This window comes from Aulonocara stuartgranti (genome assembly GCF_965226115.1).
Source record: "Aulonocara stuartgranti genome assembly, chromosome: 3".
Classification (NCBI taxonomy): domain Eukaryota; kingdom Metazoa; phylum Chordata; class Actinopteri; order Cichliformes; family Cichlidae; genus Aulonocara; species Aulonocara stuartgranti.
This window is the reverse complement of record NC_138941.1, coordinates 67,657,350-67,678,820: the sequence shown is the minus strand read 5'-3', so window position 1 is coordinate 67,678,820 and position 21,471 is coordinate 67,657,350. Positions and strand designations below refer to the sequence as shown.

Sequence of the window (21,471 nt, the reverse complement as noted above, 5' to 3'; positions counted from 1 at the left end):
GTATACAGCACTATAAGATAAGATAAGATAAGATAACCTTTATTAGTCCCACACGTGGGAAATTTGTTTTGTCACAGCAGGAAGTGGACAGTGCAAAAGTTATGAGGCAAAAATTAGAATACAATAAGAATAAATACAGTACACAACTGTACAGAATAGAATAAAATAAAATACTATATACAGTAGAATAAAATAAAATAAATATACAATAAGATAAAAATAGAATACAAATACAAATACTATATACAACTGAGTAAAAATACAACAATGACAGAAAGGATTATTGCACTTAGTATTATTGCATATGTATGGATGTGTGTGCTTGATCAGTTAAAGTCTTTATTATGGAGTCTGACAGCAGTGGGGAGGAAAGACCTGCGAAATCTCTCCGTCCCACACCGTGGGTGCCGCAGTCTCCCACTGAAGGAGCTGCTCAGTGCTGTCACAGTCTGCTGCATGGGGTGGGAGATGTTGTCCATCAGGGATGACAGCTTAGCCGCCGTTCTCCTGTCACTCACCACCTCCACTGGGTCCAGAGGGCATCCTAGAACAGAGCTGGCCCTTCGGATCACCCTGTTCAGTCTCTTCCTGTCCCCAGCAGAGATGCTGCCGCCCCAGCAGACCACGCCATAAAAGATAGCAGAAGCCACAACAGAGTCATAGAAGGTCTTCAGGAGTGGGCCCTCCACTCCAAACGACCTGAGTCTCTGCAGCAGGTACAGCCTGCTCTGCCCTTTCCTGTAGAGGGCGTCTGAGTTATGAGTCCAGTCCAGTCTATTGTTCAGATGAACACCAAGGTACCTGTAGCTGTCCACAGCCTCAATGTCCATACCTTGGATGTTCAGTGGTTGCAGTGGAGAATGCTTGTGCCTGCGGAAGTCTACCACCAGTTCCTTGGTTTTACTGGCGTTGATCTGGAGGTAGTTCAGCTGGCACCAGTCCACAAAGTCTTGGGTCAGACCTCTGTACTCCTTGTCGTCCCCATCAGTGATGAGGCCGACTATTGCAGAGTCATCAGAGAACTTCTGCAGGAAGCACTGGGTGGAATTGTGGGAGAAGTCTGCAGTGTAGATGGTGAAGAGGAACGGAGCCAGAACCGTTCCCTGTGGGGCCCCCGTACTGCAGACGACCCTGTCCGACACACAGCCCTGAGTTCTCACATACTGTGGTCGGTCGGTGAGGTAGTCCAGGATCCAGGTAGTGAGGTGATGGTCCACTCCAGAGTTCACCAGCTTGTCCTTTAGAACCGAGGGAAGAATGGTGTTGAAGGCACTGGAGAAATCAAAGAACATGATTCTCACAGTGCTTCCAGCGGTCTCCAGGTGAGCGAGGGAACGATGTAGGAGGTGAATGACGGCATCATCCGCTCCAATGCCAGGCTGGTAGGCAAACTGAAGTGGGTCCAGTGATGAGCTTGTTAGGCGCCGAAGCTGAGCCAGGACCAACCGCTCCAGGGTCTTCATCAGGTGGGATGTCAGAGCCACCGGCCTGTAGCTGTTGAGGTCCTTGGGGCGTGAAGTCTTTGGCACTGGTACAACACAGGAGGTTTTCCAGAGCTGTGGGACTCTTCCCAACCTCAGGCTCAGGTTGAAGAGGTGCTCCATCACCCCACACAGTTGGTCCGCGCAGGACCTGACGACCCTCGAGCTGATGCCATCTGGACCCGCTGCCTTCTTGCCATTAATCCTCCTCAGTTCCCTCCTAACCTGGGTGGTTGAGAGAGACAGGCTGGAGCCTTGTGTTGAGTGTGTATTGGATGCTGTTGTTGGGGGTGGGGGGGGAGTGAGCAGGGTGAATAGAGGAGGTGTGAAGTGTCTGAGGTGGAACAGCAGCAGTGGGGGTGGGTGAGTCTGCAGCTGATGTTGCAGACTGCCTCATGGCTGAATCAAATCTGTTGAAGAAATGATTCAGTTCATTTGCCCATCTCACATCCCTCCCAGGCAGAGAGTTCTGCTGTTTGTGGCCCGAGATGGTTCTGAGGCCTCTCCAGACTTCACCAACGTTGTTTTGTTGAAGCTGGTTCTCCATCTTCTGCCTGTAGCTCTCCTTATAATGACCAGACCTAATTCTTTTGCAAACGTTATATCTTTCCACAGGTCTCCACTTCATCAGACACCACCTAGACACAGAGCTGGATGAGGCCAGCACAAACAGCAGCCTAACCGACTAAGATGATGGATCCATGGGGGTCAGGAAAACCAGAAGCAGGGGAGCTGGAGAGATACCTTTCATGTCCATTCACTGGAGGTGTGGATCTATTGCATGGCTTTCCTCACATCAAGAAGCTGTCGATCAAAATCAATACAGCTCTTCCTGCATCTGGAGCTTATGAAGGACTTCTTAGTCATGCAGGACTCCTGTTCACTGCTAAACAGTTACAGCTTCACAGAAAGAACCTTGAGAGCAAACTGCTGCTGAAGCTTAACCATCACCTCACTGAGTGAAGAAATGGCACATTTTTGCTAAATATGCAAAAATAAATGCACACCCATACAATTTATGGTAAATTGAGCTGCCTTGTATGAACATATGTTGAAGATGCCTCGTTCTAAAGTTTTCTCTGAGGCTGCTGTGCCATTTGGAGCAAAAATGAATATATAGTTTACTGCATATATTCCTTTTAATTGGTTTCTTTTGTGTTCCTTTTTCATATTTTTGTTTGCATGTACTATAAAATTGGAAAAAGTACAAAATAAAAAGCTAAAAAAAAAGTTTACAGCATGTCTTGTCACTGGAAATTATTTGCACTGTTTATACAGGGAGTGCAGAATCATTAGGCAAATGAGTATTTTGTCCACATCATCCTCTTCATGCATGTTGTCTTACTCCAAGCTGTATAGGCCCAAAATCCTACTACCAATTAAGCATATTAGGTGATGTGCATCTCTGTAATGAGAAGGGGTGTGGTCTAATGACATCAACACCCTATATCAGGTGTGCATAATTATTAGGCAACGTCCTTTCCTTTGGCAAAATGGGTCAAAAGAAGGACTTGACAGGCTCAGAAAAGTCAAAAATAGTGAGGTATCTTGCAGAGGGATGCAGCAGTCTCAAAATTGCAAAGCTTCTGAAGCGTGATCATCGAACAATCAAGCGTTTCATTCAAAATAGTGAACAGGGTCACGAGAAGCGCGTGGAAAAACCAAGGCGCAAAATAACTGCCCATGAACTGAGAAAAGTCAAGCGTGCAGCTGCCAAGATGCCACTTGCCACCAGTTTGGCCATATTTCAGAGCTGCAACATCACTGGAGTGCAAAAAGCACAAGGTGTGCAATACTCAGAGACATGGCCAAGGTAAGAAAGGCTGAAAGACGACCACCACTGAACAAGACACACAAGCTGAAACGTCAAGACTGGGCCAAGAAATATCTCAAGACTGATTTTTCTAAGGTTTTATGGACTGATGAAATGAGAGTGAGTCTTGATGGGCCAGATGGATGGGCCCGTGGCTGGATTGGTAAAGGGCAGAGAGCTCCAGTCCGACTCAGACTACAGCAAGGTGGAGGTGGAGTACTGGTTTGGGCTGGTATCATCAAAGATGAGCTTGTGGGGCCTTTTCGGGTTGAGGATGGAGTCAAGCTCAACTCCCAGTCCTACTGCCAGTTTCTGGAAGACACCTTCTGGAAGACTCGACTACTCCGCCCAGGCTGCACTGTCAAGCGCAGATCCACTGAGCGCTCCACACAGACAGCATCATCAGAAGGAAGAGCGCAGGGCAAGCTAGCGAGACAGAAGTTAAGCTCTCCTTACAACATGGACCTCCCCCACCCTCATTCAGATCTGGCGTTTGGAATTATTTTGGTTTTCATGTGACGTATGACCCTGAAGGTAAGCGAGTCATGGACTAAAGTAAAACAGTATGTTGGATGTGCCATGCAATGCTTAATTACATGGGTGGGAACTAGTGTGTTAGCACAGTGAGCTCGTTAACGTGTTGGCCGTCTAGCCCCATGCACGGGGCGATCAGGGGTAGCTCGTTAACGGAGATTTGCCGTGTTGTGGCGTTAAGGTCATTTCAACGAGATTAACCTGAAAGCACTAGTGGGAACACAACGAATATAACTGCACATTTACATCATCCTAGTGCAAAGACAAGCATGCATGCTACAAACTTTACCCGAGTCATTTAGACAGCCGTTAGCACATGATTCTCCTTATGGGGACCTGATATGTTTAATATGCTGCTGAGAATATACCCCAGAAGAAGCGGATAGTATAGCTTTTATTTTGGAAAGAGACATTTCTCTGTAATAAACTCTCTTTTCCAAAGATGAGTGATTCCTCAATCAGATACAGGGCTCGCAATATCGCTAGCCCGACGTCCTGGGCTAGCGATTTTTCCAGTCGGGCTACCAAAATCTATCTCTGCCCTGCCCGTCGGGCTATTGTAGGAAGCAAAAACATATGTCAATGCTTTTGCATTCTTTCTGAAATGTAGCTGGGTAATTATGTCATTGGCATGGGTGAGCCACTGTCAATATGTGACATATTGAAATCGCGTTTGAATTTGCGCTTGGTTTTTTTTGCTTTCACTTTGCAATCGTGCGAACTGTGTATAGAGAGCGACAGCACTGATCTGTGAGTGATGATAATTTGTGCACCAATTCCTCTGACATCATCTTATTAATCGTTAGCTTACTATGCAAACATGACAAGTGAAATCTCCTGCAGCAAGCTTAAACATGTGAGAGGTTGATCGCGCAGAGAATCGCTGAGCTTATGTGAGTCCGTGTGTAAAAGCAGCAGGATTTATATTTCAGTTCTGCTGAGCCAAATAAGACAGGTCAGGGTGAAGAAGTGACAGCCAAAGAAAAGCTTACCACAAAACGGAAAAGTTATGACAAATCAGACTATAAGGCAAAAAGAAAGTGCAGCTTTATGGTTTCATGGACAAAATAATTTCTGTGGCTGCAATATGACGAGCTATATAACCAGGGGTGCACATAAGTGGTCCGCAGGTGCGCATTCGCTGTCAAAATAAAAAACACGCACAAGGGTTAGGGTTAAATTTAAAAACTGTACTTTTGAGTTAAAATATATATTTATAATTTTAATAAATGACAAATTAAAAAGGCATGAACATTTTTTTTGTATCGAAAAAATATCGAACCGTGACACCAAAGTATCGAACCGAACCAAACCGTGAATTTTGTGTATTGTTGCACCCCTACTTTTTACATATATTCCTTTTGAAAATGGTAAAATGTGTATATGTATTTATTTATTTTTGTTTGTCTGATAGCATTTATTTAAAAAAGAAATCGGACATTTCAAACAGTTACTCGCTGCTACTTTTTTACTCTTACTTGAGTAACTTTTTTGACGACTACTTTTCACTTTTACTTCAGTAATAATATTTTAAAGTAATGCTACTCTTACTTGAGTACACTTTTTGGATACTCGACCCACCTCTGATGTAGTGGGATCAATGCGCATTAGTAATAAAGCTTTGATGGAAAATATTTCAGCCTCATCTGACCCTTCTTCTCCAGCTGGGATATCAAAACAACAAATAAGTCCGTATCATAATCTCTGGTGTTTTCGTGTTTGTTGGTTTGTTTTTATTTTGGATTATTTTACGGGTCAGTTATTAGACGCTGCACCAGCCAGCCAAAGAATCTCCCACCATCTCCTCCCTGTGCCGCAAGCAGAAGGCACACCTCGCAAAAGGAGGGTGTGTCACTACCCGATCCGTACCGGAAACCCGATCGGTACCCCGCATGCGCAAATCTTACGTCACTTCCTCTCTTTGCCAATATTACAACATTCAATATATTCGAATGACACGGTTAGCGCCCAGTAAGCTCCCAGCATTTCTCAGCAGCTCTGCCTCCTTTTCGACTACTGGGACATTTAAACAATGGATAATCCGTATTCGCAACAAATTTTTGCTTTTCTCCTCAACAGAGAGCGTTTGCCGATTGAACAACAGCGCCGTAAAATAAGAAGAATGGCACCTAATTACAGAGTTAATAATACAGACTTTACAATATGTCATGTGAAGATTCAGCAGCCAGATGAAGTGTTTACTGGCAATTGACAGTGATAGCGGACATTATCATCACTTTTCCAACAATCCTCTCCACACAGACAAGCATAAACACACTTGACTATCACTAAATCAAATTTAGCACACGTTTGTAATGACGCTAATTCAGTTTAAAATAGGGTTCATTTGCTCAGTCAGCAGGTGGCGGTATCCTCGTACACTGGGGAGTACACTGCCATTAAACGAACAGAAGAAGAAGAAAACCCCTGCACATGCGCGGTACGGATCGGGTAGACCCGATTTGTACGGTCCGACTTTGCACATGCGCAGTAAGGATCGGGAGTCCCGATCTGTCACTATCTTTTTATTTTTTTGTTTTTGTCTACATTATATTAAATGTTTCATTATCGGAAACATTTTAAGAGATACTTGTTATTCTTAACATCTTAACAGATACTCTGACCTGTAACTATCGTAAAACGCTTCGACCGGCATCCGGTCCCGAACCAGCAGACTGAGAGACAGCTTCTTCCACCAGGCCATCAGACTGCTGAACACGTCATAGACACCTCAGCTTCACTACTGGAACTTAACATTATGCACTCCATACTGTATAGTAATGCCACTGTTTTGCACATGTCTAAACTCTGTATATTTTTATATATTTTATTTTATTGTTTACTCTATTCAATTTGTAAAATATGTGTATACACACACACACACACACACGTAGAAAAACATTTAGTATACACATCCAGAAATGCATATACTATTATATATTGTACATATATTTATTAGTTTCAGATGTAGCCATTCTTGTATTTTGCTTGTTTACGTTATTGTATTTTGCACAACTCTGTTGCTTGTGAAGCTCGCACACAAGAATTTCACTCACATGTACTGTACCAATGTACCTGCACATGTAATGTGACAATAAAAGTGATTTGATTTGATTTGCCTCCTTTTCGACTACCGGGACATTTAAACAATGGATAATCTGTTTACAAACAAATTCATGCTTTTCTCCTCAACAGAGAGCGTCCCCCGATTGAACAATAGCGCCGTAAAATAAGAAGAATGGCGCCTAATTACAGAGTTAATAATGCAGACTTTGTAATATCTCACGTGTAGGTTCATCAGCCAGATTAAGTGTTTACTGACAATTGACAGTGTAAGCGGACATCATCATCACTATTCCAATCAATCTTCTCCACACACTCGACTATCACTAAATCAAATTTAACACACGTTTGTAATGACGCTAATTCAGTTTACAATAGGGTTCATTCGCTCGGTCAGCAGGTGGCAGTATCCTTGTACACTGGGGAGTAAACTGCCATTAAACGAAGAGAAGAAGAAGAAAACCCCTGCACATGTGCGGTACGGATTGGGTAGACCCGATTTGTACGGTCCGACTTTGCACATGTGCAATAAGGATCGGAGAGTCCTGATCCGTAACTATCTTTTTATTTTTCGTTTTTGTCTACATTATATTGAAATGCTTCATCATTGGAAACATGTTAAGAGATACTTATTATTCTTAACATCTTAACAGATACTCTGACCCCTAACTATCGTAAAACGCTTCGACCGGATGTAGACACATTTCGCGCATGCGGGGTACTGATCGGGTTTCCGGTACGGATCGGGCAGTGACACTGACAGGGTGCCCTTACTCCCAGCAAATGGGTGGTAGAAAACCGATCGGTGCGTACACCATTCCCAAAATCTACTGGCATGATGTCAGGGCAACATGAGTACGAGCATTTTTTTTTTGTTTTGCCGATGCCCGTGATGCCACCCCCGGCTGTGCTGCCACACATCTGATCGACCAAAGCCAGTTAATATGCACGCCAGTTAAGCTGGAACACCGGTCTCAGTCAAAACGGCCAGGCCTGGATGCATCTGGAGACTGTAATGATAACAGCAAATCCTTATTTGCCTAGTATCATGTTTTATGTTGTTAATACTCCTAGACTGTAGGGGGAGCTAGAGAGCAGATGGCGTTACCTCGGGGTAGACTGTGATGGCGAAGCTTTGTTTACATGTGAACCACAGTTTGATAAAATACCTTCTCTTCAAGTAATGGTGTCATTCTTAAGAACCCACAACAACATAAAGAAACAAGACATGGTGTCAGAAGATGGACTTGAAGAAAGGAAACGGACTACAATATAGCAGTACCGACGGATCAGCTTAGCAGTGAACGTAGTGTAGCTAACTCGCCGAGGGAGAGAAAAGAGACCTAGCGACGTAAGCATGGACGGCTTACACCCACCACCGATTCTTCAGTTGACTGGAAATGTGGCTGAAAATTGGAGAAGATTTAAGCAACGTTTCACGTTGTACCTATCAGCAATTGGACTTGACGAGGCAAGTGATAAAAAGCAAGCGTCAGTGTTTTTGCATATAGTGGGTGATGAGGCACTGGAAGTCTATAATAACTTCGCGTTTACTGATGGTGACGGAATGAAGCTGAATAAAATAATGGAGAAGTTTGAGGCTTACTGCATACCTAAGAGAAATGTGACATTTGAGAGGCACAGATTCTTCACATGTGTACAGAAGACAGGGGAGACAATAGATCAGTATGTCACAGAGCTGCAGAACAGGAGTAAAACATGTGAATTTGGAGGACTGACAGATTCTTTGATAAAAGACAGACTTGTGTGCGGGATTCCAGACAACGGTCTGAGAGAGAGGCTACTGAGAGAGAAAAATCTTGACCTGGAAAAAGCATTAACACTGTTCAGAGCAGCTAAAACAGTGAGGGCACAAGCTAAAGAACTGCTTAGTGACAGCTGCAGAGTGGATGCTGTGAATAAGAACACACTCAGAGTCAAAAAGGAGAGTGCTGCCGCTGAAATGAAACTCCAATTGAAATCGCCAGCAAACAGGGACAGAAAAGAAAAGACTTGTGGTCGCTACGGAATGCAACATCCTCCTAAAAAATGTCCAGCATATGGGAAAAGATGCAATACATGTAACAAAAATAACCATTATGCTAGGTGCTGCAAAGCTCAAACCCTGAAACAAAGTGCAGTCCATACTGGAGGAACTCTATGTAGCTGCAGTGACAGACAATAAGACAGGTGAAAAGGACTGGATAATGACACTCAAAGTGAATGACACACTCATGAAAGTCAAGCTGGATACTGGAGCTCAAGTGAATGTCATATCAGAAGCAGAGTTCAAGAAAATCAGACCTAGACCTAAAATGCATGCAACGAAGGTGAAAGTGAGTGGATACTCGGGTGCAGAAATACCTGTGAAAGGAAAATGCATGGTTAAAGTGACACACAAAGACAAGGAGCACACGCTAACATTCATTGTGGTTCCGAAGACTGTGCAGCCTATACTAGGGTTACATGTCTGTGAGAGTCTGAACCTAGTGAAAAGAGTGCTCGTTGTGGAAACTGATGATGACATGGACTATAATGAGTTGATGAAGGAATATGGTGACCTATTTCAGGGACTTGGTTGCCTTGCTGGAGAACACACAATCAGAGTCGATGAAAGTGTAACACCAGTCATTCATCCATGCCGCAAAGTACCATTTGCTCTACAAAAGCCACTGAAAGCCGAGTTGGACAGGATGGAAAAGCTGGAAGTGATTGAAAAGATCGATGAGCCAACGAAGTGGGTGAGTTCTCTTGTTATTGTGGAGAAAAAGACTGGAAAGCTCAGAGTTTGCATGGATCCTAGAGATCTGAATAGAGCAATAAAGAGAGAACATTTCAAACTACCTACAAGAGAAGAGATAATGTCACAGTTTGCAAAAGCGAAGTACTTTAGCAAGCTAGACGCTTCATCAGGATTTTGGCAACTGAAGCTGGACGAAGCAAGTTCAAAACTGTGTACGTTCAACAGCCCATTTGGCAGGTAGATTCCAGCGACTGCCGTTTGGCATTGCTTCAGCACCTGAGGTGTATCACAAGACAATACACATGATCTATGAACAATTGGAAGGAGTAGACACGTCAATGGATGACATCATTGTGTGGGGTAGCACAAAAGCTGAACATGACATGAGACTGAGAAATGTTCTTGAAGCAACCAGAAAAGCCAATCTGAAGCTGAACAAAGAGAAATGTCAGCTTGGGGCGAAGGAACTGACATTCGTTGGAGATATCCTGAGCAGTGAAGGCATCAGACCAGATCCTCAAAAGGTGTCTGCAATTGAAAACATGCCGAGGCCGCAATGCAAGAAAGATGTGCAGAGATTTAATGGCATGATAAACTACATGGGAAAATTCATACCCAATCTCTCAGAAAAAATGGCGCCACTGAGACAGCTAACTGAAAAGAGAATCGAATGGTAGTGGAATCATGAACATGAGAAAGCATGGCGTGACTTGAAAGATCTGCTTACAAAGGAACCAGTTCTGAAGTTTTATGATCCAATGAGACCTATTAAGATCTCATCAGATGCATCACAGAGTGGGCTTGGAGCTGTTCTTCTGCAGAAGTATGATGAGTGGCAGCCTGTTGCATATGCATCGCGATCCATGACAGACGCAGAGACAAGATATGCACAGATTGAAAAAGAACTGCTCAGCATAACGTACGCCTGTGAGAGATTTCACCAGTTTGTGTCCGGGCAGGCCATCAGTGTTGAAAGTGACCACAAGCCACTGATAGCATTGTTCCAAAAACCACTAAATGACTGTCCACTGAGAATCCAAAAAATGATGATCCGGCTGCAACGTTACACGTTTAACGTGATGTACACACCTGGCAAGCTGATGTACACAGCTGACACATTATCCCGAGCTATTGATCCGAATGAGCCAGCAAACACCAAGATGGATGATGATGTAAGAGCATATGTGAGCATGGTCACAAGTGCACTTCCTGTTGCAGAAGGGAAGATGGAGCTCATCAGAACAGAGACAAGCAAAGATGGAACGTTACAAACACTGCGCAAAACCATCATAGATGGATGGCCCAGCTGTAAGCAAAACTGCTCACCTGTTATTCAAGAGTATTGAAACTGCAGAGCAGAACTGTCTGTAGTGGATGATGTGGTGTTCAAGGGAAGTAAAATTGTCATCCCAAAGAGCCTGCGAGGAGAGATGCTCAAAAAGATACAAGCAGGGTATCTAGGCATGGAAAAATGTAAAAGGAGAGCACGTGAGGTGATGTACTGGTCACGGATTAAACAGGATGTGACAAATGAAGTGTCGAACTGTTCAACATGTCTGACATATCAAGCAAGCAATCCTGCCGAGCCACTAAAGCCGCACCCAGTGCCAGACCGACCATATCAGAAAGTGGGGGCTGACCTCTTTGTGTCTATATTGGAGGCACTATATTGTGGTCACAGACTACTACTCTTTGTATCCAGAAGTATGTAGACTGCAAACAACAACAGCAGAGGCTGTAATCACCTCTATGAAAGCTGTATTTGCACGACACGGTGTGCCAAGTGAAGTGTTCACAGACAATGGACCACAATTCTCCAATATTAGGTTTGGACAGTTTGCCAAAGAATGGGACTTTGTTCACACAACATCAAGCCCGCACTACCCACAATCTAATGGACTAGTGGAAAAGTCCGTCCAAACAGTGAAGAGGCTGATGAGTAAGGCGAGAGATAGTGGTGCTGACTTCTACCAAAGCCTGCTAGTATACCGCACAATGCCACTTGAGTGTGGTATGTCACCAGCACAGCTTCTTATGGGACGACGCCTGAGATCAAACCTGCCCATTCAGGATAATCTGCTTAAAACAAAAGAGGAAAACAGCGTGAAGAAGTTTAACGAGCAACAAAAAGCAAAGCAGAAGTTCTATTATGACAGAGGAACAAAAAACCTACCTGAACTGCATGCTGGGGATCAAGTGAGATTCAAAGACAAAACCAACACATGGGCACAGAAAGCAACTGTTCTAAGGAAAGATCAACCACGATCATACATCATTCAGAGAGAAGATGGAATTATGCTGAGAAGAAATCGCCGAGATCTTCTTAAGGGACCAGTAGTAGTGGAGCAGAGGTTGGAGGCTGCTGAACAACCCCAACACACACATGAGACACTATCACCTGAAACACCTATGCATACACAAGAACAAACACTGAGAAGATCTGTAAGACAAGTAAAGCCACCTATTAGACTGATTGAACAGATGTAATGTGTTGACATGTTGTTTGGAAGATGATGTCATAGTATCTATGCAAGTTTCACTATGTTTGTTTACTAGTGTTGAATGGACCATAATTGTTGAAAACTAGTTGTGTTGTTAACGTTACTTTGACAAAGCCTGGTTTAACGAGTAAAAAACAAATAGAGACTGTTTATGTTTGTGAAAGTAGGTATGTTATTTTATTGTTGAAAAAAAAGGAAGATGTAATGATAACAGCAAATCCTTATTTGCCTAGTATCATGTTTTATGTTGTTAACACTCCTAGACTGTAGGGGGAGCTAGAGAGCAGAGGGAGTTACCTCGGGGTAGACTGTGATGGCGATGCTTTGTTTACATGTGAACCACAGTTCGATAAAATACCTTATCTTCAAGTAATGGTGTCATTCTTAAGAACCCACAACAACATAAAGAAACAAGACAGAGACGGTCCTATGAAGTCCTATTCTAAAGGCTGGTTTCCCTCCCCCACGCTTGTACCCGTGGATTCATGTCCTGGGGTTTGGTTGTTCTCCTGCCCTGCACCCCATCCTTTTGTTCACATTTAAAGAATATTTTTCTATATGTATTCTTATCCCCTAGCAACCGCCATATTATAATGTTGCAAGCAATCACAAACTCTACAGTCTGCCTAACTCCAATGTATACCAAGCAATCTATTATTATCAACAGCATAAACTGAACCCACATTAAAGTTAGCTCGGTGTTTACCTTTTATGAGCCCACAAACCGAGAGAAACTCCGTGATGAAGGTGGAAGTCTTTCTAAACAAATCAGGGAGCAGAGACCCACGTGGTTCACGCTGATCTGAGCTACGATCCAGGAGACAAGGGTGTGCAGATCGATGCAGAAATTAATCCCAACGTTGGCAGTGGTATATGTTCCTGTAAGTTTACTACTTTACTCCCGTTTCATGAAAAAGCAGCTCTCTCTGCTCGACTCCTCTCCTGCACACACACTTTGCTCCGCCTCCTTTTCCGGCTCTGCTGTGATTTGTTGCTGTGCGGTCACGTGACTCAGCTGAACAACGTAACCACGTGAGGTGTTATTTCAAAATTAGGGCATATCTAAACTCTTTTCCTTGGCCTCGAAGAAAACGTCATCTTGGGAAGGAGAATTGCTAAGTACTCAGGGAAAGAGAGGAGCGGTTCTGAGAATTGGAACAGCCTTACACTCGTCTCTCTGTAACAATGTGACACCGGATGTCCGCATGTTGAAACTACATTGTGCAGAAGGTGGACTACAAAACAAACATCTTACTTCGTCACAATGTGTTTTAACCCTGTATATATACATATATATATATATATATATATATATATATATATATATATATATATATATATATATATATATATGAAATAAAGTACAAATCTGTACCATTTTGACCTGTACTGCAGTGACAGTGGCAGAATGTGGTAATGGGTCAGCATGGGAACATCTGGATCGGCCTGGTTAATTGTAAAATTCATATGAGATGTGAGTGTGCTCATAAAAGCTACATGTTATAATCAAATCTGTTGGTCCTCTCCTCTGTACGTAAATTATCCTATGATGCAAAGAATATCTGTAACCTACCTTTGTGTAAGTTATGTTAAATTATATTAAAAAACACACACACACAATGACATGCAGGCACAACCAAATGATGTTAAAAAAAAACTGGTCCATTTCCATTTTATTAAGTTCCAGTTATAATTTTTTTAATGTTTTAAATCTTTCAAAAACGTGAAATCATTTTACTGTTATGTTTGGCCATTTACTTTTTTGCTTTTACTACATCCTAGAATTGTTCATTAATTGTGAGGTTTTTATGGAATTTGCAACATCAAGTTAAACCGAGGTTCTTTGGAAGTTAAAATGTCAAGCAGATTTTTATGTTACGGTGACTACATTTTGTAAGTTACAAATATAGTTCGCCAAGACAGCATAACGGTTTCTAAACAACTGCGCATTAATACCACAATGTTGTATTTTCATGTGTCAAGTTCGCAACGCGCATTAATCCCAAAGGCCGAAAAGGCAGCAGTGATGAGTGCTCCGCCTCCGCGCTGACTAGCGTTGACGCAGAAAATGACTCTCAGGGGGTTATCGACGAAGGAGCTCCTTAAAAGGTTGATGGAAGAAGGCATTGATGTGTCAGACGACGAGGCGCAAAGATTTAGAGGTAAGTCGGGTGTGATTTTGTGTTTTTATAAAAATTACAACGTGTAATTTTACAGTAGAGTTAGCAAAAGTCCGAAGAGCTAGATTTAACATGGGCGAAAGCTAGCAGTTAGCTAAGTTTTAAACAAAGAAAGGTACAAATGTGGACTATTTAGACTGTTGGTGGAATGTTCAACGTCTATCTGCCCGCCGTATTCGAGTGTTTTATCAATAAATAGTGACGAACCGTGTACAACAATGTAAAAAAATCAATAATTTCGCAAAACATGCTAGTATGTAAATATAGCTATTAACAAAATCGTTTTCTAAGCAAAATTTATGGCATCTAACTTGTTTCCCGCTCAAAGGGATTTTAAACAATGGAAGGTACACATTTGTACCATTCCACCTACTTAGTGGGATTTTCGAATATGAGAGCTGTAAGCTCTGCGCAGGGACACTTACACTTACTTACATTTTTATATTACCAGTTAATTTATATTAACAATTAATCAAGAGAATTAATTGTAACTTCCTTTTGGGGAATATAGACAGATTCACAATGATAGCTTATTATTATTATTATTATTATTATTATTATTATGTATTGACCATAATGTCACTTTAAAACTAAATTTGAAAATGGTTTTATTTTTATTTCATACTGTACTTTATATTTCAGATAACGATGTAGATGGAGAGACGGTAGACTGTGGACTCACTGAGACCATGGTTGCATATCTTTTTGACAAGTCTTTCAAAAAGCAGCTGAAGTTCAGAGACTTCACAAATCGCTACAAGGAAGTCATCATCACTTTACAACCGGTCGACCCATTTGAAGGTACAGTTGAAGGTCCAGTGTCCCAAGCAAACCAGAGGTAGGTTGCGATAAATGTCTAAATTTGCATATGCATTTAAGCACTTGCAAAATGGCTAGTTAATGCTGTTTTCCTACTGTATTGCAGTTCTATACCTTCTTGCCATAGACTGCCTGCAGTTATTTCCGTTCCAAAATTCCCACAAGATGTCCAGAGTCGCTTGGATCTCAAAGAACCAGTCCAGAAAGAACAGAAGTACCGAAACAAAATAATTGGGACTCTTTATGAAATGCTGTCACAGTACACAATGTAAGGGTTCCTTTCTGAATAATTACATTAATTTCTTAATATTAATATTGCTGGTGTAAGAGAGGCAGAGAACAAATGCTTAGCCCATCTGCCTCCCAATCTGGAGACCAGCGTTCGAGTCTGGCGTGACACACGGTTCCAATGAACTGGCAATAGTGGTAAAACCATACATCCTGTGTCTCCAGACCATGTCTGGACTATGATATCCAAAGTGTTCATTTTCGAATTTGCTCAAGAGTAAATTAATAATTCAGGACTGCAGTCAATTAATTAATGAAGATTGGGAGAGGTGTGGCTGTTTGTCCACACCCATTTTTAAAAAATTAAAATCAACTTTAGCTACATTGATTTGATCTACAACATACTATTTACGGTAATAACAATATGATTAGAAGAATTGAAGAACAGAAAAGCCCCCAGGAAAGGATAAGAGTAATCAGTGTACTGTGGGTTGTTTTTCTTATGTTTGAAACAGGTACCCAACCCACTCAGACTACATCCAGGTAATCAAAGCCCTGATTGTGAAGTATCCTTTCTTAAGAGATGTACACAGAAATGGTTATGTGAGTACCTCTCCTTTTTTGTTTCTTTTATAGATTATATTAATATAAAGTAAGCATAATTAACTACTTATATACATTTGAAACAACTAGGACACCTGGCACAGCCAACTCAAGAGAAAGTTCAAAGCAGAACGGGCTCCCCTAATCAGCAACAAAGAAGTGAACCGGGTTAAAGAAAAGTTTGGACGCACGCAGAAACATCGGACCACAGAGGAATCCAGCAGCTCCTGTCTGAAGAGACTGAAGCCCTCTCTCGTAAGTCCTCACACCCTCAGCCTCTAAGAGCTAAGGTAACATATGTAGTCTTATTATGTTCACTGTAAAGCTAAAAGTAAACATTAATTGAAAGAAACATGTTAACAGATAACATTAACATAGAAAAAGGAACTTCACAGTTGATTTAACAAAAGTCAGCTCAACTTGCAATTCCTATTCAACATTTTTGCATTTTTTTCAAAGCATTTGGTGTACAAATTACCGCATTTCGAGTAACATTAACGTATCAGAGTTTACTTATGATAATACTGATATATGCTTTGACAAAGAATTTGTCCTTTGTGGGGGAAGATGCAGCCTCCGTTGATGATCATATCAAGGTGCTAAATGATCAGCACAAGAAGCTACATCCTGACACAGCACTGGTGAAAGACCGCATGACAAAAACCTTTGCATGGAGACGTCGAGAGGTAGCTGAAGGAATGTGTACTGTGGACCTATTAAAGAGATATCCATTCCTGGGGACATCTGCAGGGGTAAGAATTGTTAAGATGATTGGGGAAACAGCTAATGATTTTTTTGTCTCTAAATCTGATTATTATTTTCTGTACTAACTGATTAATCAATCTGTTCATTATCTTTAGAATTTTTGTTCAAGGGTTAAAGCACTTTACATTTATCTCCAGTCTGTCATGGTCCTGGGCGGTGTTGGCCCAGTATTCTTAGTTCTCTTGTATTTTTGTATTCAGTTCCCTGTTTAGGTTCTGTTTCCTGAGTTGCCCTGTTATGTTGTTCCCTGTGTGCTTTCCCTTTGTGACTCTCACCCCCTGTGTGCCCCTCTATGTATTCATGAGCCCTTGTCCCCTTTCGTGTTTTATTCCATGTTTTCCCCAGCCTGTTATGTCTGTGTTCTCCCCGTGCTCTCTCTCCTCCTGTCTGAACCTCTGTGTACTTCCTGTTTTACTTTGACAGTCTCTCGTCAGTATGCGTCATGTTGTGTTCACTCCTGCCCTGTCTCGTTATGATTATCTGTGTCAGCTGTGTTCCCCGTGTGCTCCCACTTCCCTCGTTAACCCTCTGTGTATTTATGTCTGCGTCTCCCTCAGTTCTGTATCGTAGTCTCCCTCATAGCTGCGTGGATTTCCCTGTGTCTCGCTGCAAGTGTTAGTTATTGTTCCCGGTTTAAGTTTTGTATTTCTTGTGATCTGCCTTCCAGCATTAAAGCTGTGATTTTGAGTTTATCCTCAATGTAAAATGTCATTCTTTTGTCTATTCTGCTCTTTTCATTTCCAGTTGTGTGATGAGGTTGATTTAATGCATCCCTGCCAAGACAACATCTGTCGCCGCTTTAGCAAAAACTTCACTGCTATTCTTCAAAATGTTCTTCAAATGACCAAGGATTTGCCACTGAAGAAGGTCTACATGGAGGCAAGAGAGAATGCACTGGCTGAAGACATTACAGGTGCTAATTTGACCTCATACAAATAGTAAATTTTGTGACACTTCATTTGCTCTCTCTTCCAAAGATAATTGATGTACCATAGTGCCATGTCAAGAGCATGTTAATGGGAATTTGCATGCTATCAAAATCTAATGAAGTGCATTTGCATCTGTATGACCTAGGAATTGACTTCGAGGGGGCACTTCTCCTCTTGCCATCCATCTTCAAGGAGAAGATAGAAGATTTCATCATCCTTGGAGAGGTAAATGCATGATGCAATGCATAGCCTTTGGCCACAAGTTTCATTCTCGGTGTTGTTGGCATGGAGCTGAATTCAGCTGCGGTTCAGCATCACAGCTAAGTGAATGTAGGGGAAACACTGCTGTTAATCCACAGTGCTGCTGTGCTCTTGGGTTTTGTCTGGTGTTTATATAGATAGATAGACCTTTATTGTCCCCTTAGGGAAATGCTTCTTCACAGGTACTGTCACTGTCAGGGGTGATTGCTTTTGCCCTTGAATATTATGTCAAACTTTAGCAGCTTATCAAACACTACCACAACAGTCATTGGTCAAGAAGCTTTTTGTTTGGAGTAGGGGCCATGTTTACAGGTTATCAGAATAGACAGTTTTGTTTTGCAGCAAAAAAAAAGAAGGTAATTTGAGGAATCTGTTGAAAATCCACTTGGCACATACTGTATACTAATGTTTTTCTTCCTCTTCTGCAGAATACTCCCATGAGTCCATACCCAACCATTCGAATGAAGGATAAGAGTTGGACAACTGCCCAACTCTTATCCTTCATTCGAACTGCCCTATGAGAGCATGAGGGTGGGAATGGATGTTTGTATATGTGTGTGCCTGTATTTCTGTGTCTATATGTCAGGTTGGGTGTCAGGCGCCACCTCTCTGGGGACATCTCAGGCCCTCCAAGGTTTGGAGGCCTATCACCCCCTACCACCACTTCCCCTGCCAGTGGCGGACTCCCTCAGACATCGGTGCGTTGGTGGTTCTTTGTGTCCGGGGATGGGCGTCCAGGTACACACCGGCTCACTCCTTGGCGGCCGCTTATCGGGGCCTGGAGCCTGGGGCTCGCTCGGGCCACTTCGGAGGTGGGGTGCCCCCGGCCTCTCGGCCTGGGGCTCGGTCACTCAGGCACGGCTGGCTGCCGGTGGAGCTCACGGGCGCGTCACTGCAACTCCCCCTGGCTTCTGCTCCGCGGCTGCTGAGTGAGCCCTCATCTGGGACTCTCCTCAGCTCTTTCTGGGACAGTGGCGGAGCTGCCCCTCTGTTTTTCTTCCTTGGTCTCTTGTGTTCTGGGGCCCTCTGGATGTCTGGAGTTTTGATCTCCTCCATACCTGCTTCATGCCCTGGAGGACGGGGCTGTGGCCCCCCCACACCCTCTAGCAGATCATTACATGAAGGAACCTTTTTTAAAAAAAAAAAAAAAAAAAAAGAAAAAAACAAGCGCGTCCATGCTCACAGGTGTACACACGGGTGATCACACCCACAAACTACACTCTTTTTGGCTCCTACCTCAAAGCACACTGTGTTCTGTTGATCTTATGTGCTGCACAATAATGTTTAATATTTAGTATTTACTGTCATAGTCCCATATATCATTGTGATGTTGTTTATTCTATTACTATTGTTCTCTTCTGCTTTTCTTTTTTCTTTCTCAGCAGGTGATCCAGGTGCTTGATATATGCATATTTTTTTTCTTATTTTTTTTTCTGCCCGTTCTGTTGGTTTTTGTCTTTTGCCCTTCTCCCCCGTCCCTCTTCTCAGCTGTTTCTCTTTCCCTCTTTCTTTCTCCCCTTCTTTCCCCCAGTCAAGTCTGTCCCGTATTCAGTAAGTGAAAATAAAATAAACAATAAAAGGTGAATCAAATGGACCATTACGGCAAGGCTGGGATGGTCAATTTGGTAAAGTAAATCCGTTGGGCATCTTTCTTTGCCTTTAGACAACAATTCTGATGGCAAAAGAGCCAAACGGGACAGGCAAAAAAAAAAAAAAAAAAAAAAAAAAAAAAAAGTTGGACAACTGCCCTCTCAAGACAGTGTTGCTGTGTTGTCACAGTTGAAAGAGTGGATGTTTGCTCATGCTGCTCGCTGGATGAGGCCTACATCTCAGCATACTCCACTTTCTTCGTGTTCAACATGACCTACCCTGCATACTTCAAGAAAACACTTGTCTTTCTTCAGAACTGCATTGTCAACATAGGAGACCAGGGAGACAAACCCCTGCCAGTAAGTGTCACCAGGGTACTTAACCAACTCTATTAAATATGCCCCTACTCCACAAATGTTCAAAAAGGACATTTACTCTGAGGAAGTTGATTACACATGTTTGGTTAGTACACGCACATGAGCCTCATTTCAGCATCACTTGTGGAATAAATGACTGCCAGGCAGCTTTTTCCAAGTATCACTCTTTTCAACGCCATGTGTGATCCGTCAAAACATTGTGTTCTGGGCCCTGTTTCAGGAAGCCGGTTTAGTGGAAAAACTGAGTAAGTATACCCTGAGTTAACGAAAACTCTGGGTTTTCGGTTTCACAAAGCGAGTTCAGCTGAAGCCTGAGTGAGTCACTATGACGACACACGCCGTGAAGCTAACCTGCCCCCTAGCAGGTTTACTACAACTAACCCTGACTGTCTCCGCCCCTTTGTCGGAAACCTGACAGTAGGAAGTGTCAGACATGGCGTGTCCCTTCCTTGAAGAGCCAGTAGATCGTGAAGCCCAAATTCTCCGCAGAGCTCTCCGCCGGGAAAGAGTGATCAGAGCGCGTTTGGACATTTTATCATTTCCTGATGATTGTCTGTGCGAACGTTACCGTTTCTCAGCACAATCTATAATTTATTTGGATAACATCCTCAGGCCATATATTACGCATGTGACACATCGCGGACATTCTCTCAGTTCTGTACATATTATTTGTATTGCACTTCGGTTTTTTGCAAACGGGAGCTTTCTGTATAATATTGGTGACGCTGAGCACGTTTCCAAGGCTACCGTCTGTCGGGCAGTCAGGAATGTTACAGTTGCACTGAAACGTCTCCTGTACACGTTTGTGGTGTTCCCCGGTCATAGACCCACAAGATTTATCAAAGAGGGATGCCACAAAATTGCAGGTATCAGGATGACCAAAACTTAATTTATGATGTGGTGATACTTGAACTACTACTTAAATTTTACATTTATTTTCAGGGTTCCCAGGCGTGATTGGCTGTATAGATGGTACTCACATTCCAATCATTGCTCCTTCAGTAAATGAAGGGGACTATGTGAACAGGAAGTCTTTCCACAGCATTAATGTACAGGTACATAGTTCCCTGTAGCATTTCAAACTAACAAATTATTTCATCATAGTAATGGATGCTAATTTGTGTTCTCTGCACTGTGAAGATCATATGTGATGCTACCAACATTATCACAAATGTGGAAGCCAAGTGGCCAGGCTCTGTCCATGACTCACAAATATTCCGTGAATGTACACTGAGCACAAAATTTGGACATGGTGAGTTGAGAATACTTTAAAATATATAAAGATCAATTGCTTCAGGGACATTTGAACTGAAGTGTATCCTTCTGTCTTAGGAGAGTTCACTGGCTACTTGCTTGGTGATAGGGGGTATCCATGTTTACCCTATTTGCTTACCCCTTACTCTGACCCTGAACCGGGCCCACAGCAGCGATATAATCTGGCTAATTGCAGGACAAGAGCCAGAGTTGAAATGACTATCGGAATGCTTAAGGCCCGGTTCCAGTGCCTGCAAAGACTCAGGGTCACCCCAGAAAGGGCATGTGACATTATTGTGGCATGTGTGATTCTTCACAACATTGCCACAA

The 21,471-nt window shown here is 42.7% G+C and overlaps 3 protein-coding genes and 1 long non-coding RNA gene across 11 annotated transcripts in view; 3 read left to right on the top strand and 1 right to left on the bottom strand.

The window, feature by feature from the left end:
* LOC309694220 (uncharacterized protein) overlaps positions 1-13,130 on the bottom strand; it is a 46,963-nt gene extending 33,833 nt beyond the window's left edge. For all 4 annotated transcript variants that reach the window (XR_014272824.1, XR_014272825.1, XM_082514091.1 and 1 more), the window contains exon 1: positions 12,842-13,130. The gene's annotated coding sequence lies outside the window, so the exon portion shown is untranslated. The remainder of the gene's footprint in view (positions 1-12,841) is intronic.
* The window catches only part of LOC309696107 (uncharacterized protein), a 250,663-nt gene that overhangs the window by 120,755 nt on the left and 108,437 nt on the right, over positions 1-21,471 (top strand). The gene's annotated exons all lie outside the window — the stretch shown is intronic.
* On the top strand, positions 13,591-16,438 carry LOC309703444 (sterile alpha motif domain-containing protein 3-like). Of its 4 annotated transcripts, XM_082528251.1 has the most exons (6): positions 13,591-14,297; positions 14,353-14,376; positions 14,958-15,153; positions 15,241-15,402; positions 15,878-15,965; positions 16,056-16,438. In XM_082528251.1, the coding sequence occupies exons 1-6, from the start codon at positions 14,204-14,206 to the stop codon at positions 16,245-16,247; spliced, it is 756 nt and encodes a 251-aa protein (XP_082384377.1). In that variant the 5' UTR covers positions 13,591-14,203; the 3' UTR covers positions 16,248-16,438. The 4 variants fall into 4 exon arrangements, 3 of the variants coding, with proteins under 3 accessions (XP_082384377.1, XP_082384378.1, XP_082384379.1); XM_082528252.1 differs by lacking the exon at positions 14,353-14,376; XM_082528253.1 differs by lacking the exon at positions 15,241-15,402.
* Positions 16,539-18,304, top strand: LOC309703446. 2 transcript variants are annotated; one of them, XR_014275903.1, is made up of 3 exons: positions 16,539-16,717; positions 17,475-17,643; positions 17,805-18,304. It is a non-coding gene; the product is annotated as an uncharacterized lncRNA (long non-coding RNA). The 2 variants fall into 2 exon arrangements; XR_014275904.1 differs by lacking the exon at positions 16,539-16,717 and adding an exon at positions 17,283-17,344.